We start from the raw sequence: 16,521 nt of genomic DNA on the forward strand, positions 1-16,521 counted from the left end.
CCCACATGGAAACCAAACGTTTTGCATGCCAATTTGTAAATTTTAGTCACATTGGAACTATTTTTGAATTGTGTACCTTGTCACACAGTACAGTAATGCAATACCTTTCTTGCTATTTTATGGCTTTGTCCACTTGTGCCTTACAGTCAGGCAGGCAGTAGTTGCAGAGAAAAGCTGGGGGTAACGTTTTAGGACTAATGTATCTGTAGGAAGCCAGCCAGAGAATCCCATCATTTTGACTGGCATCATTATTAGCAAAGTCAAATGGTAAGCAAGCCACCTTTCATAGACATTTGTGGGTTGCCAATTGGGAAATCCTGCAAATGCCTCCTCAAAAGATCCAGACAAAATATTTAGAGTAGTGGCAGCTTTGACAGCCATAGTTAACAGGTAACCACCAGGTCCAACAAGGTGGAGTTCTTCTAGGTTTCAGGTATTTGCCACAATATGGCATGACAACTTGATCCCCTTGAAACACCTGATGTCAAATAAACTCAGCATCTGCCTGTAGACCCTATGTTGTGGATAGTGCCTTGTGCAAGCTGACCCTCTGCTGCTGCCTTCTTTGCTTCCCACTTGTAGACTTCTCCTTTTACCAGTGGACCCCTCTCTGAGTCCACGTCAAAACCTTCAGGAGGAGGAAGGTATCGTACAAATGTTGCTCATTGTACAAGATCCAATCTAGGGCAACCAAGATGCTCTGGGTGTTTCAGGCTTCCTACAAAATGTCAAAAGTGTTATGACCAAACTCTCGCACTAATAAATGAGAATACAATTGTGCAGTGCTTGAATTCAGACTTTTTATTCTTGTCTTATTTTCACTGGTAGTATTCAAGAAAGCCTGGAAAGTCTGGGATATAATTGGGAAGTCAGTTGAAATATTGCTTTAATTGAATGATTAACATGTTTTAATTAGTATTCCACCTCTCTACAAGCAGCTTAATATGCTTCAGTTAAATGCAGAAGTTGGTGAATTGGAGCTGACTCCTGAAACATTCTTGTAGCCCTCATAGAAATTAAAATCAACTTAATCAAACAATTAACAAGCAACTTATACACCTAACTACATAGAATTATAAAACCCCTAAAGTGCAGAAGGCGGCCAGTCAGTCCATCAAGCCTGCACCGACAGCAATCCCACCCAGGCCCTATCCCCGTAACCCCACATTTTACCCCACTAATCCCTGTAATACTAAGGGGCAATTTAGTATGGCTAATTCACTTAACCTGCACATCTTTGGACTGTGGGAGTAAACCGGACCTCCTGGGGGAAACCCATGCAGATTCGGGGAGAATGTGCAAACTCCACACAGTCACCCGCAGCCAGAATTGAACCTGGATCCCTAGCACTGTGGGGCAGCAGTGCAAACCATTGTGCCACTTCTTAATATAAAAGGTACTTCTGCATAAACTAGTGAACATAAACAAGCTACTTCTTTCAACCCCTTTCTCTGTACAGCACACTTCTGGCAGATGTGTAGCATTACAAGAACTCGTTCAATTTTATTCCCAGCTCCTCCAGAAGGCTCACTTCTCCCTGCAGTCCTAAGTTGCACCTTCGCATGTCCTTCAAAGTCATTCCACTCAGCTTGACTGTTCCAGATTGTGATGACCATCAGCAAGGCTTTTCTCAGCAGCTCCTTATTCCTTAAAACCTCCATAACCTGTCAATTTTGTTTTCTTCCTTTTGAACAGAAAACAAATTCTTACAAGCATCTTGCTTCCCCACAGCTTGGCCACTCCACAAAGCAATATCTCCTTTGTCACACTTGCTCTCTGTCTCAAAAGCTGCTGTCCTCTACAGTTGTGAAAACTGTCATTGGATTTCAATAGGTTCCTGTTGAATTCGCCCTAGCCCACATTCCCATGGCAACCAGACCATGTAGGCCTGTCTCTGAGCTGGTGTGCTTTTAGAAGTCCTAATTTTACCTCAAGTTGAAGGGGGTATTTTAAAACACAATCTGCCTTGTGAAGTCCAACATTTGTAACAATGTGCTTATGCTTGATCCTGTCATCCCCCTGCTTACGCGCGTGCGCCAAAACCCATTCATCCTTAAGGGTAGAATTTCAGTCAATGATTCTTATGTGGATATGTACCATGCAGAATAACCTGGCAAAACAGATAGAACTGTGCTGAACTCTAGAAAGCTGTTTCTTTAAAAAAAACATATTGAATAATACAGATCTAATTTAGTGGAAGCATTTATTTCTTCAGTACTAATACATTTTGATAACCTGCAAAGTGAGCCAGCAGGTCACCAGATATATTTTAATAAACCCAAATGATAAAGCTGACTATTCAAATTGCGACTGATAAATATGCAGTTCTCTGTGATGATAAATGAATGCTTTTTGTAGAAGCCTTGAACTGTTGCAATATGTTTTTGATATTTTCTGTTAATGTTATGTTGACTGTTCTGACTAATACTAAATAACTTTGGTTTTAATCCTCCTTTGATTAACAAACACTGCAAATAAGAATAGTTTCTTTATTAATCTGTACCAGCATGTTTCACTTATTTTATGAAGACATCTATACTCACTAAGCGTTTTGCTAGTGATTATTAATGAAGTAAGCATTTTTGTACTTGAAGTTTATTTCCTGCTCAGCAGGCATAGTTCACTGAAGCTACATGTGAAACATGTGATAAATTATCTTTGTTAAAAATGTGACTTAATGTTCCAAGTCTGCAGCAAGCTTTTTAAAAATTGCACAGGATAAAATCAGAATACGTCAACATAAATTATTGTTTGTTTTTTTAATGCTGTTTTTAAGATTATTTAATATTTAGCTTACGCCTGATCTTCGTTCGTATTTGTTGAGCTTGGATGGACGTGCAAGTCACCAGAGACTTGGCCCTAATAAAATGGGAGTGTTTTTAAGTGCCCACACTAAGACATGTAGGGATTACTTTTCTTGATTTGACATGCACCAAAATATAAGATAATTACAAATGTGAAGTTTATATGTCTGTTACATTTTGGAACTATCTGTGTGATTTTAAGGGAAAATTGACTATTGAAGGGGTTTAGAATCAAAGAATCCCTACAGTGCAGAAGGAAACCATTTGTCCCATTGAGCCTGCACTGACAGCAATCCCACGCAGGCCTTTCCCCTCAACACCATGTATTTACCCCACTAATCCCCCTGACACTACAGGGCAATTTAGCATAGCCAATCCACCTATCCTACACATCTTTGGATTGTGGGAGGAAACCGGAGCACTGGAGGAAACTCTTGCAGACGCTGGGAGAATGTGCAAGTTCCACACAGACAGTCACCTGAGGCCAGAATTGAACCCTGGCCCCTGGCGTTGTGAGGCAGCAATGCCTAATCACGGTGTCACCATGCTGCCCTTATGTATATCTTACTTGACAACAAGCCTGCATTGTCAGGTTGCTGTACTAGAAGTGATGTTCACAACCATAGATAACATTAGGAGCATCTGTGATGGTTGTGGGCAGACTTAGTTTTTAAGAATTTGTTAGGAATGTTAGTTTTGTCAGTGGTTATAACCTTAAACAATATATTTAAAAAATAGAGTGCAGTTGGAGGGGTCTAGATGATTGATAATTAGTGCTTCTATCAGGATACAAGATCTGTGTGACTTATGTTGTTATGGAGATGGGCTTTGAGAGGGGAAGAGTCCAAAGCAAACTGTTGTAATATTGACATGCAGGGTTTTAAGATATCACTGAACCTAACAAACAGGTTACTCTGCATGAGTTTATGTGGATAGGAACTTTTGCACAGAACAAGAAGACCAACTTTATGAGGATTTAAATGAAGCTAGAAGATTCACCTAGCTTTGGCTAGAGGGAGGAATCTCTAGAGTAACCTCTGCTCTGAAAGTCAGTTCAGGAGTTATCTAATTACAGAAAGAAAATAAAGCAAAACACCAGGAGCTGAGATTGGCTTTGAACCACTTGAGGGGCAGGGTAAAAGAGTAAAGTAAAACATGGAGGAGATTTTTGGTAATTTTAAAAATCAAATGTGGATCTTTCCTGTAGCTTAGAGCTTAAATTACCCACTGAATAGCATTTATACATTTTGTTTAGATTGTTTATTACAGTAAAACTCTTGAAACGTGAAATCTTATTGTGTAACCCTTCCAGTTAGTCACTGTAAACTCAAATATCCCTTTAAAATGTTATTGATCTCTATAGGATCTTAACACTTTCTTGATTCCTTCCAACATTATGTTTATACTCAAACAAAGAATGAGATGGGGGTCAGTTTTTCCTGTATGTTTCTCAAAATACTGTTGCACTCAATATTTTTACCTCAATCAACATCAACAAAATAAATTAGTTGATCATTTATTCCATTCTGTTTGCAGGAACTGTTCACAGATGGACTACTGAATTTCTTTTATTAAAGCTGTCACTGCACTTCAGAGCTAATACATTTCAAAGGTCTCTGAGCTGTCCTGGAGTCATGAAAATTGTTATTAATGTACAAGCTTTTTTTCTTTCATTAAAAATTGTTATCTTGATTTTTTTTTATTAGTCATAATGTAGAGAGTTACACAATTTGGAATTACCACGACTGTTGTACATTTTTGGGAGTATGGTAGCATATACTTCATGAAGGAGCAATTTTTCATTTACCATGTTGCTGAATGGCAGGTCACAGGACGTGCCTATTATTTTCTTCCCCACCGCCTCCTATTTAGGCCAGGCCATTAACAGTGACTGAAGGGGTGGGAGGTGTCAAGAAGCAGAGGTAGTTTTAAGTGATATATTTTTGTATTGTTGGGTATGAGGTATCAACTTCAGTGAGCTTAATTTAGTGTGTCTGTTTAAGGAGGGGTAAAACTCTAGTTAAATTTGTGTTAAACAAAGGTGGTTGCACATATGGGGATTTTATTTCATTTTAAACTTTGGCTGCATTTAGAGTTTATGACATGTAAAGTAAATAAGAGACTGGAGGAAAAAAATGAGCTGTTGCTTGGCAACTAGGGGCTACTTTTAGGGGAAAGAACTTTTTGATTTTGTTTTAACTGGAAGCCAGAGTAGAATGAGCTTCGCAGGGAAAGAAGGAACATCTCTACCAGCTTTGCTAGACAGTGAAACAGTGGTTAGCCCTGCTGCTTCACAGCACCATGGACCTGGGTTTGATTCCAACCTTGGTTGTGTGGAGTTTGCATGTTCTCCCCGTGTCTGCATGGGTTTCTTCCAGTTGCTCCAGTTTCCTGTCACAGACAAAGATGTGTGCATTAGGCAGATTAACCACAAATGTTCAGAATTACAGGGATAGTGCACGAGCTAGGCCTGTGTAAGAGGATCTTTCAGAGAGTGGGCGCAAACTTGATAGGTTGAATGGCCTCTGTCTGCACCATATGAATTCTGTGGACGCGAAAATAAGCCGTAGAGTAAGGGACAAGGAAGCAAGTGTCCTGAACCTAAAGAGCGGCTGTTTAAGAAAACTAGAGGAAGTTTCCAGTAAGTTTGAAGTGAAAGAAGAAACAGCAACTGACACTGTCCTGTTCACTGAAATCACAGACAGAGCTGAGAAGAAGCTGGCGAGTCAGAAACCAAAGATATTTGAAGTGACTCTCAAGTTTATTTTACTACAGCTTGTGAAGCAATAGTTGAAGTAATTGTGGTGTATTCATTGGCTGGATCTCAGAGTTTGCTTAAAAGTAGTCAAGACAAAGGCATTTTGAAAGGACAGTTGCAAAATCTTGAGAGTGGAGTTTGGAATCACTCGTGTGAAAGCTGGAGTCCAGTGAAATAAACTCGCTCACTGTGTAAGAATCATCTGGGGTATCGGAGAAATACACAGAAGATGTTGATGCCGCACAGTGCCAGCGAGCCAGGTTCAATTCCAGCCTTGGGTCAGTGTCTGGAGTTTGCACATTCTCCCCATGTTTCTGTGGGTTTCCTCTGGGTGCTCTGGTTTCCTCCCAAGTATGACAATGAACAGGTTTGATTGGCCATGCTAAATTGCCCCGTAGTATCAGGAGGTTTAGCAGGGTAAATACGTGTGGTAATGGCAGTAGAGTCTGGGTGGGATTGTTGTTGGCGCAGACTTGATGGGCCGAATCGCCTCCTTATGTAGTGCAGGGATTCTATGATTCTAAGATCAATTGAGTGATATCAGTCACTGGGTTTCAGAATGGAGTGTTATCAACCTAGCCGAGTCTTCTGCTGTCTGGTCTGGTGGCAGAATTTCAATATCAGTGGCAAAAACTCATCTCTATATTTTTACCGAAGGATAAAATTCAATTAAGTTTTGAAAATGGACTGAATTTTGTGCAGTTATTTCAGAAAAAAGTGTAAAAGTGATGACTGGAGTTGAAAATGATAGTTTACCCACTTTGCTCAACATGAAGTGATTTTTTTCGTAAGTGTTGCTATTGCCATTGCCTTGAGCCTGGAACTTGTTTTAAGATTGTGAATGAACAACTTTACAGTACAAGTTTGGGGGTAGTCTAGGTGACCATGGTGATGAATTGGGTGCATGGTCCAATAAAGACCTTTTAAAAGCTACAAAGAAAACAGCTAAGTAATATACAAAGACCATCTTTTTGTCATGTATCGCTATGTGCATTCTTTAACAAGCAAGAATTCTATTGCATCAGACCAGCAATTTTTCTAGTGAAGTATGAATGATTGTTGGAGTAAATCTTCCCTTAACAAGGTGTACATTGCTCTGCCATGAATTATTGTAACTAACTATCTTTCCCCAGGCTTGGTGCATCATTCCATTGAAACCAATGACAATTCATTTTTGTACATGCTTAGATTATATTTTAAAGATTTTGATTCAAATGGAGGAATTCATACACCACATTTTGTTGACATAGGGTTTAATGGTACTGCTTGTTACAATATATGCCTTGGATCACTGAACCTCGATTTGAAAACCATCTTTAATTATCCCTTAGGGCTGAGTTAGATGAATGGAAACCACAGAAAAGTGTGGACTCCACCCTACTTAAACTTCATTTATCTTGGTTACTACTCTAATTGCTCTTTGTTACTTTTAGAAATATGAAACTATTGAATATTACTTGTGTTCAAAAAATATTTTCTGCTGCAGTAATGATCAGATCGAATTTTGCAAGAGAAAGTGCTTGCAAAGCAGGAATTCTATCCCGTTAGATCAGCAATTTTTCTCATGTAATATGAATTATTGTTTGAGTAAATCTTCCCTTAAAAGGGTGTGCATTTCACCTCCATGCTCTGCAATGAATTATCTTAATCAATTATTTTTCCCCAGGCTTGGTGCAACATTCCATTGTCATTCGATGTCGTTATTATACTAAAGAATAAGCAATAGATGGAAGTTACAACATTATTTGAACTGAATCCAAGTTTTCACAGCAGAGAGAGCACCATTTAACATTTAAAAACCAGGAACAAAAGGAAATTTAAACAATTCATCAGAAATTGCTAACTTTGAATTAAGACTACCAACTAAAGAATTGATTCAACGTTTTTGCCGTAGGAGGGTGTATACGTAATACTGTTTAGAGTTAAAGCATTAGGATTTATGCTGTGCAGAAATCAAAATCTGGATTTGGGGAGGCGGAGACATAATGATATTGTCTCTAGACTAGTAATCCCAAAACCCTGAGTAATATTGTGTGGATCTGCTTTTGAATCCCAACATCATGGATAGTGGAATTTAAATTTTAGAAAAAAATTGGAATTAAAAGTCTAATGACCATGAACCCGTCGTCTATTATCATGACAACTCATCTGGTCTCATTAATATCCTTTAGGGAAGGAAATCTGCTGTCCTTACCTGGTCTGACCTACCTATGACTCCAGACCACTATCAGTGTTGATTCTTAACTGCCCTCTGAAATGACCTAGCAAGTCATTCAGTTCAAAGCCAATTGGGGATGGGCAATAAACGCTGGCCCAGCCAGCAGCACATCCCATGAAAGAATAAGAGAAACTGTTACGGATGTTGTTGCAAAGCTACTCCATTAAACAAGCCAAAAAACAATGGCTTTTCTTATTCTCCAGCATTTATTAACATCTTGGTAACACCAACAGTGCCTCAAAATCAGCGACTTCTGGATTCAGGTCCTGCCAGATTTCAGACTTTGCCAGATTTCTGGTTGGATGATTCAGGTCAGGTGGGTCAGATTCCTTGGAGCTTGGGAATAGACTGCCACACAAGCAGCCACTGTATAATTTGTCAGGCACCATGCTTAGCCAGTGTGGTGCTGAGCCGAATTGTTCCAGTATTCTTAAAATTTTAGCTCAATTAAAATTAATGCATAACACATTCTAAAAGTGTCCAGTTCTTGAGCAACACTGGGTTTTGGACAGCCAGATTTGAGATTCTGTACTTATATATTTATCCCAAATTATAGATGTAACTAGGTACATAAAATAAGTTATGCCATTGAAACGGAGCATTCATTTCAACTGGCTTGTGTCAATGTTTTTCCTGCACATGAGAAAATAGGCAATTTACACCTATCTGTCATACTTCCACAATTTTGAACACTCTCCATCCTATCGCTCTCTAATGAGTGACTTAAATGAAACAAGGTAGTTCTGACTCAGTATGGTGCTAAGCACTGTACACGATGTCTGACATGTTTTTAACCAGGAAGTTTTATTATTTTATGACCGATTGAATTATTCCTCAGATTGCTAATCTATATTTATTTATTCACTAAACAAAACCGAAAGCATAACACTGAATTTCATATTTCATAGTTGCCTAATGATTAATTTTTGATGATGATACTTGTCATTCGTGCTTACTGTGATACAATACCAATGTGTTTTAAATCCATTTTAACTGAATAATTCATTTGGAACAGGATAGCAGATTTGCTTTAATTGTTCAATTAATTTGCATAACTAATTTGGAAGAATATTTACCAATGATAACTTCCAGTTTTAATTTAAAAATAATGGGACTGAGCAAATTGCTGCAAGTGCTTCATTTTTAATTTGATAAATTTTCAATTCTATTATGTTTTATCTCCCTTTTATAGGCGCATTGACGATGATAAGGGAAGGACTCATGAACTGGAGTATTGTGCTATAAAATGCATGCGAGGAATTCTGTATTGCTACATGCGTCAAGCTGATAAGGTAAAGTATTAATATACACATTTACAATATTGCCATACTATTTAATGTACACAATGGATACACATGTTGACTTGCCATTTAAAATTAATTTTACCTTCAGTAACAAAAGTGAGCAGATGGAAACAATAATTGTTGAAATTAAAATCTCTTTTTAAATAAACTTTGGTGAAATGGTTTCATCCAATAGTTTGGATCAGTTTGATCATTCAATAAAGTTTTGAACTTGCCATGTTAGTGTTTGTCAATATTCTTTTTCAGCCCTTAAGTAAATTGCAGTGTTAGCAAGTTCTTACCAACACTTTTAACATCATGTACTTAAGCTGTCATTTTCACAATTTTTGACCAAGAACACCTCATCTGAACAATGTACCATTCTTCAATCTTCTCCAACAAGAAACCAAATATGAATTGGAAATGTGGCACAAATTTCCTGTTGCTATACCAACCTGGCAGCATGTTTGCCCCATAGACATGATTACTCTGGTCTTCCTTCTCATAAACATTTCCTCTCGTCTGACCTTATTCTACCATGCTGTCTGACCCGCTGATAGTTCCAGCTGAAAACATCAATATCTGACTCTGCCTGCTATTATGTAGCCTGCTTTGGGCTCAAGTTTGTTCGTAAAACTCAGCTTACTGAGTTTTATGGAGAATGGTGCTGTGAAAGCACGGTAAGTGGTTTGAGGAAACTGATAACAGAACTCTTCTGATCAATCATGTTATGTATTAATATTGATTTTTGGTAGCTGTACTCAGCACTGTGTATTAATATATTCATGTGTTCACTGGAAGTGATGTCACTGATCACGCACACGGGGAAACCGTCAGAGTGAAGAAGCATCCCCATGTTGTGAAAACCACCCTGTGAATAAAGCTGCATTATTTTTAACTCTCTGTGCTTCCTAGTGTCAATTCTCCAATATACAACATAAAAACTGGCAATGAGAACATCAAATGCTGCTTACTAGCCATCCAGGCAGAGAAAAATTACCAAAAAAGTCAGGAAAAGACTTAGAAGAGAAGTTCTTTGTATAAAGTATCAGTCGAGGGGAAATGTTTATGAGAAGGAAGACCAGAGAAATCATGTCTATGGGCAAACAGGGCTGCCAGTTTGGTATGACAATAGGAGGAAATTTATGCCACATTCACACTTGGTTTCTTGTTGGAGAAAATTGAAGAATGTACATTCTTCAAATGAGGTGTTCTCTTTCAAAAATTGTGAAAATGACAGCTTGAGTACATTATGTTAAAAGTGTTGGTAAGAATTTGCTAACATTGCAATTTACTTAAGGGCCAAAAAGAATGTCATTTTGCTCCCTTTGGAAAGAAGTTGCTGAATGCTTTCTTTCATGCAAGTAATAAATAATAAGACTTATGTATGCGCAGTAATACAGTTCATGGAATTAATATACTTTGGATATGCAACTCTATTTTGAAGCAAATTTTGCTTAATTTCCCTTGTGATTTCCATCATGAGAGCTTACTACCTTTCTGTCATGGATACTGTCTACATCCTCTTTAAACTGCTCCTTAATAGGCTGACTTTGTGGAGATCGAATAATTTTAGCATTGACTGTCATTTGAATTTAAAGTTACATATCATAAGAGAAATAAGATCAGATGCATTTTTACTAACGAGGAGTTTTGCCTACCTAAGAAAGATAGATCGACGTTTAAAATTTCTGCTGCCAATAGCACTGTTGGCAGATGTTGTACATTTAATTGTTCAAATAGACAAGTCCTAATTTAATCTGCTTGGCAAAAAAACTAACGCTATCAGCTTTATATGACTTTACTTTTCCCTGGTGGCTCAGTGCTGTCGCTTTCTCACTGGGTGAGTTAGGTTAAAAGTACATTTTCTCCAGTGATAATGTATTACTCTGACATAGTGTACTATAACCAGAGTTTATGATGACTTGTTAAATATTTAAAACAGAAAAATGCTCCAATCTATTCACTAAAATTAGCATATTTATTTCTTTCTCACTTGCAACTTGTGGTTCATTAAATTAATGTTCTAGTGTTCAGAGAAACTAGCCCACATGGAAACCAAACGTTTTGCATGCCAATTTGTAAATTTTAGTCACATTGGAACTATTTTTGAATTGTGTACCTTGCCACACAGTACAAGAACGCAATACCTTTCCTGCTAATTTTATGGCTTTGTCCACTTGTCATGTATGAATTTGCTAACACTGCAGTTTACTTAAGGGCAAAAAAGAATATCGACAAGCACTAACATGGCATGTTCAAAACTTTTTTTGAATGATCAAACTGATCCAAGCTATTGGATAAAATCATTTTCTAGACCATTAAGTCTGTACTTCAGACCATAAAGCTCAAGGTGGAAGCGAGTAACAATCCTCCACAGAACAAGTAGAGAGCTGAGTGTGTTTAAAGAGAGGCTAAAGCTCGGGTTGTAGTCTTACTTAAGAGAAAAAAATCAAGCTACCTGCTGGAAAAGGGTTGCAAAGTATGTATGTGGGAAACCTCCATTAGTAAGAAAATGGCAGGAGTTTTCAGCATCATAGGATCCTTTGATGAAAATGTGGAGCAATAGAGCTACAATACTGAGTGTTTTGACTATTTTGAGTAGACAAACAAAATAGCAGAAGATATTAGTGTACCTACAGTCCTGAGCATGATGGGGGTGGATGGATGGAAAGAGGACATTTAATCTCCTCAGAAGTGCAACCAGAGAAACCAGGCACTAAAACATTTGAATAAGTCGTAGATACTTGCCAAAGACTTTGGTGATTGCAGATGACTTTAAATTCCACAAAGAAATCAAGAAGAGGAGTAATCAACTCTGCAATTTGTGGCTGTGCGAAAAAGGCTCACAAAATATTGAAATTTTGGGGATGTGCTGAGTGACACAATTTGGGACAGATTTATCTGTGATCTGCTAACTAAAGCAATACAGAAATGTTTGCTAACTGAGAGTAACCCTTTCTGTGACTAGTGATGTTCTGCAGAGCTCTGTACAAAGAACAACACAGCATGGGAAACAGGCCCTTCGGCCCAACGAGCCTGCACCGCCATCTTAACAATGTGTTTTTCCTCCTCCACCCTTGACCCATGCCTATGCTTATGGTACCCCCATTGGAAACCAGATTAAGGGGAGAATAATTTAGGGACAATTTGTTACACCAATCAGCCTAAGAGCACATCTTTGGGGTATGGGAGGGAACCGGAGCACCCGGAGGGAACCCACGCAACCACAGGGAGAATGCACAAACTCCCACAGACACTGGCTCAACTCCATGTATCTGCACAGCAAACAGTGATAGTCACTGAGCTGTTGTGTGCCCATCTGCAGGTCCAGTTTTAAGCATACACAAACGACGCAAAGTACCAGGCTACTCTCAAACTTTCAAGAGCAGCCCACGCACGGCCCACCATGTGCATGCCCCTCGTTAAGCAACAAGGTGGACCGATGCACCTGCGGAGTAAAAGAGAAAAGCATCAACACATGTAATAGTTGATTTCCAGGGATGTCCCGAGGCTCTGATCCTTACTTAAAACAGTGTCCTATAACCCTCCATCCCTATTTTGTACTGGGACCCATAGCTGGTCTGATTAGAAAGTTTGCGGATGACACAAAGATTGCTGGAGTTGTGGATAGTGATGAACATTGTCAGAGATTACAGCAGGATAGAGATAGGCTGGGAAATTGGGCAGAGAAAAGGCAAATGGAATTTAATCCAGATAAATGCGAAGTGATGTATTTTGGTAGATCTAATGCAGGGAGGAGCTATACAATAAATGGCAGAACCATCAGGAGTATAGACACAGAGGGATCTGGGTGTGCAAGTCTGTGTCCAGTACTGGCCACCACACTACTAGAAGGAGTTGGAGGCTTTGGAGAGAGAGCAGAAAAGGTTTACCAGGATGTTGCCTGGTATGGAGGGTATTAGCTATGAGGTGAGATTGAGTAAACTAGGGTTGTTCTCCCTGGAAAGACAGAGGTTGAGGGGTGACCTAATAGAAGTTTATAAAATTATGAAAGGCATAGATAGGGTGAAGCTTTTTCCCAGGTCAGAAATGACAAACACAAGGGGTCACAAGTTCCAGGTAAGGGGGGCAATGTTCAATACAGATATGCAGGGGATGCCTTTTATACAGAGGGTGGTGGGGTCCTGGAATGCACTACCAAGCAAGGTGGTTGATGCAGACGCGCTAGGATCATTTAAGACTTATCTAGATAGCCACATGAACAGATTGGGAATATAGGGATACAAACAGACGGTCTAGTTAGGAACACATGATTGATGCAGGCTTGGAGGGCCGAAGGGCCTGTTCCTGTGCTGTATTGTTCTTTGATCTTTGTTACTCTGAAAAAGGCCCTGAGAATTGCTATTTTGATGGAGCTGGCTGAAAAAGAAGTTCAGCAGCTGAGCTTGTGTCCTCAACTACACAAAATGTTAGCTGGATTGACACCTAAGAGTTTTGAAACTCGTACGTGTCACCAAGGTACAATGTAGGGCATTCAGCTGCTGAATGTTGGTTCAGGACTTAGTAGGCAGAAGATGTGGAAAAATGGAAAGGACACATATTCCGGAATTTTACCACCTCGCTCACCGAAATTCATAAGATCCCGCCCGAGACCAACGGAGAATGCCATTCTGTGAGCCTCGCCCATCCCAGGTAAAATTCTGGCCATGCTTTATGCCTGCTGGAAGGAAAAGCAAGCTATGAGTAAAAATAATAAGAAGCCAGAACAAACCAAAACAGCATGTAAGCAGAATAAAAGAAGTGCTCATGCTGTACGAAAGGATTAAGAGAAACAAGCGACTTGTAGTCAGAGGATGAATTATCACAATGTGCTAGCCATTGTTCATGCCACGAGTAGATATTAGGCCACTCCACTAATGAATAGATAGCCAGTAAAGATGGAAGTCAACACTGGAACAACAGTCCTACAAGTGCCAGAGACTGTATATAAGGAAAAACTTAGACATTAAGTTTCAAGAATAGTCTTGAAGACATTGGTGAGGTTGTTCGACTGGAGGGTTTCATTGAAGTAGCTGTGCAACTTAATGGATTTGTCTTTGCATGTACTAAAGGGCAGTTATCCAGCATTGATGGGATGAATATGGTTAAAGAAGATTTGACTGAACTAGGTCAAAACCAACCTCATGATTAATGCAAGAGAATCAGGCCTCACAAGAATTCTAAAGAGACACACGGTGTGTTTCATGGAGAATTGGGAAGTATGAAAGACAGCACAATTAAATTGAAGATTGAAAAAGGAAATCGAGCAATATGTTTGAAGGCAAGGTTGGTACCCTACGCTTTCTGGACAAAAGTCAAAACTGACTTGGAATGACTAATGAAGACAAGAATTTTGGGACCTGTCAGCATACTGAATGGGATGCACCAGTAGTATCAGTCATCAAGAAGGATGAATCCGTAAGGATTTGCGGAGACTTCAGAGTCACCCTAAATCCAGTATTATGTGTGGAACAATACCCATTGCCCCACGTCGATGATCAATTTGCGGGATTAGCAGGAGTCAACATTTTAGCAAAATCAAACTAAGCCAGGCTTACTTAAAAAATGAATGTAGACCAGAAGTCACAGGAACCTCTGACAATTGTGACACCAAGCCTTGTTTCAGAACCAAAGATTGCCATTTCTGCATTGTTCCAAAAGGCATTGGATCAGGTCCTGAGTGAACTGAAGAGAGTCCAATGCTAACTGGCTGAGATCCGAGTCACAGGAAGAGAGAAGAGGAACATCTTCGGAATTTGAATGCTACTCTTCAGAGACTAGCAGACCATGGACTGAGAGTCCACGAGGACAATCCTCCATTGTGTATATGGGGCGTGTGATTGATGCCATGCGCTTTCACAGATGCACCTGCCCCTCTGAATATTAACCACTGCAATCCCTCCTTGGATTGCTGGACTATGACAGAAGATTTGTTTCAAATTTGAGAACCATTTTAAAACCATTGCATAACTATTTGTGCTAGAGCAAGAAGTGGTCAACTCAATGCAGTAACATTTCCATGCAAGCCACTGAAGCATTGCTTAAGTTTGAAGTTCTTACACATTTTGATTCTCCTTACTCTTACAGCTAGTGTATGACACGTCCCCTTTATAGTGTTGGACGGTGGTACCCAATATTGTTGCCAAGTGAAGAAAGACCCATTTGCAAGGCTGAAAGTGACTATGCACAAATTGTAAGGGAAGCCTTAGAGTTTATCTTTGGAGTAAGGAAATTCCATCAATTCTTACATGGAAGAAAGTTCACTGTGTTGACGGACCATTAACAATTTACTAACCATTTGAAGATTGGAATTGACAGTGCAGTTAGGATGTCTTCTTTGGGGACTCTGATCGTTCCACCACCATTAAGAAGAAAAGTTTTAAATAAGTTACTCAAGGGCCATTGCGAAATTGTGCACAAGAAGGAAATAGCTAGGAGCTATTTCTGGTGCCCTGAATTGGAAGCGGAAATTGAAGAAAAGGTTGGAAAGTGTTCTTCTTGTTTGAAAGTAAGAAACTGCCATCCCTAGCACCTCTCCATCCATAAGATGGCCGAAAGAGGCGTGACAAGGAGTACATATTGATTATGTAGGATCTTTTGAAGGACATATGTTCTTAGTAATGGTTGATGCTCATTCAAAGTGGCCAGAAGTCATTTTAATGAAATCTACTTCAACAGGAAAGACAATCGAGAGGTTAGGAGAAGTCTTTAATTTGTTTGGATTTCCAGAAGAATTGATAAGCAACAACAGACCTCAACTTATCTGCCAAGAATTTAAAAGTTTCTTGAAAGAAAATAGTATTCAACATGTTAAGTTTGCACCATATCATCCTGCTACAAATGGACCAACAGAACATTTTGTACAAACCATAAGACATAACACCCGCTGCCTCAACAAAGCAGCCAACATAATTAGGGACCCCTACACACCTCAGACATACTCTCTTCCACCTTCTTCCATCAGGAAAAAGATACAAAAGTCTGAGGTCACGTACCAACCGACTCAAGAACAGCTTCTTCCCTGCTGCTGTCAGACTTTTGAATGGACTTACTTTGCATTAATCTTTCTCTATACCCTAGCTATGTCTGTAACACTACATTCTGCACGTCTCGTTTCCTTCTCTATGAACGGTACATTTTGTCTGTATAGCATGTGAGAAACAATACTTTTCACTGTATGTTAATATATGTGACAATAATAAATCAAATCAAACGTTGAGAGAAATCAGGGAACAAGGTTCACTGATCAAACTTCTTGACTGGTTCCTATTAATATATAGGAAAATCATGCATTCTATGACCAAAATCTCCTTTTTATTAACGATGAAGGGAAAACTACATTTGGCATTTGACTTGTTGAAACCTTTAGCAATGAAAGAAGTCATACAGCAACAACGACAGATGGAACAGTGGGAAATCAAAGCAAAATATCATGAACCCTGTTTTATCATTTTG

General features: G+C 39.1%; 1 protein-coding gene across 3 annotated transcripts in view; it reads left to right on the plus strand.

Annotated features, from left to right (window-relative positions):
* The window catches only part of phkb (phosphorylase kinase, beta), a 274,002-nt gene that overhangs the window by 60,486 nt on the left and 196,995 nt on the right, over positions 1 to 16,521 (plus strand). For all 3 annotated transcript variants that reach the window (XM_080186956.1, XM_080186954.1, XM_080186955.1), the window contains one exon: positions 8,973 to 9,072. In XM_080186956.1, coding sequence (XP_080043082.1) covers positions 8,973 to 9,072 — 100 coding nt within the window. The remainder of the gene's footprint in view (positions 1 to 8,972; positions 9,073 to 16,521) is intronic.

Source organism: Carcharhinus amblyrhynchos, chromosome 4, assembly GCF_965287045.1.
Source record: "Carcharhinus amblyrhynchos chromosome 4, sCarAmb.v2.hapA, whole genome shotgun sequence".
NCBI classification, from domain to species: Eukaryota; Metazoa; Chordata; class Chondrichthyes; order Carcharhiniformes; family Carcharhinidae; genus Carcharhinus; species Carcharhinus amblyrhynchos.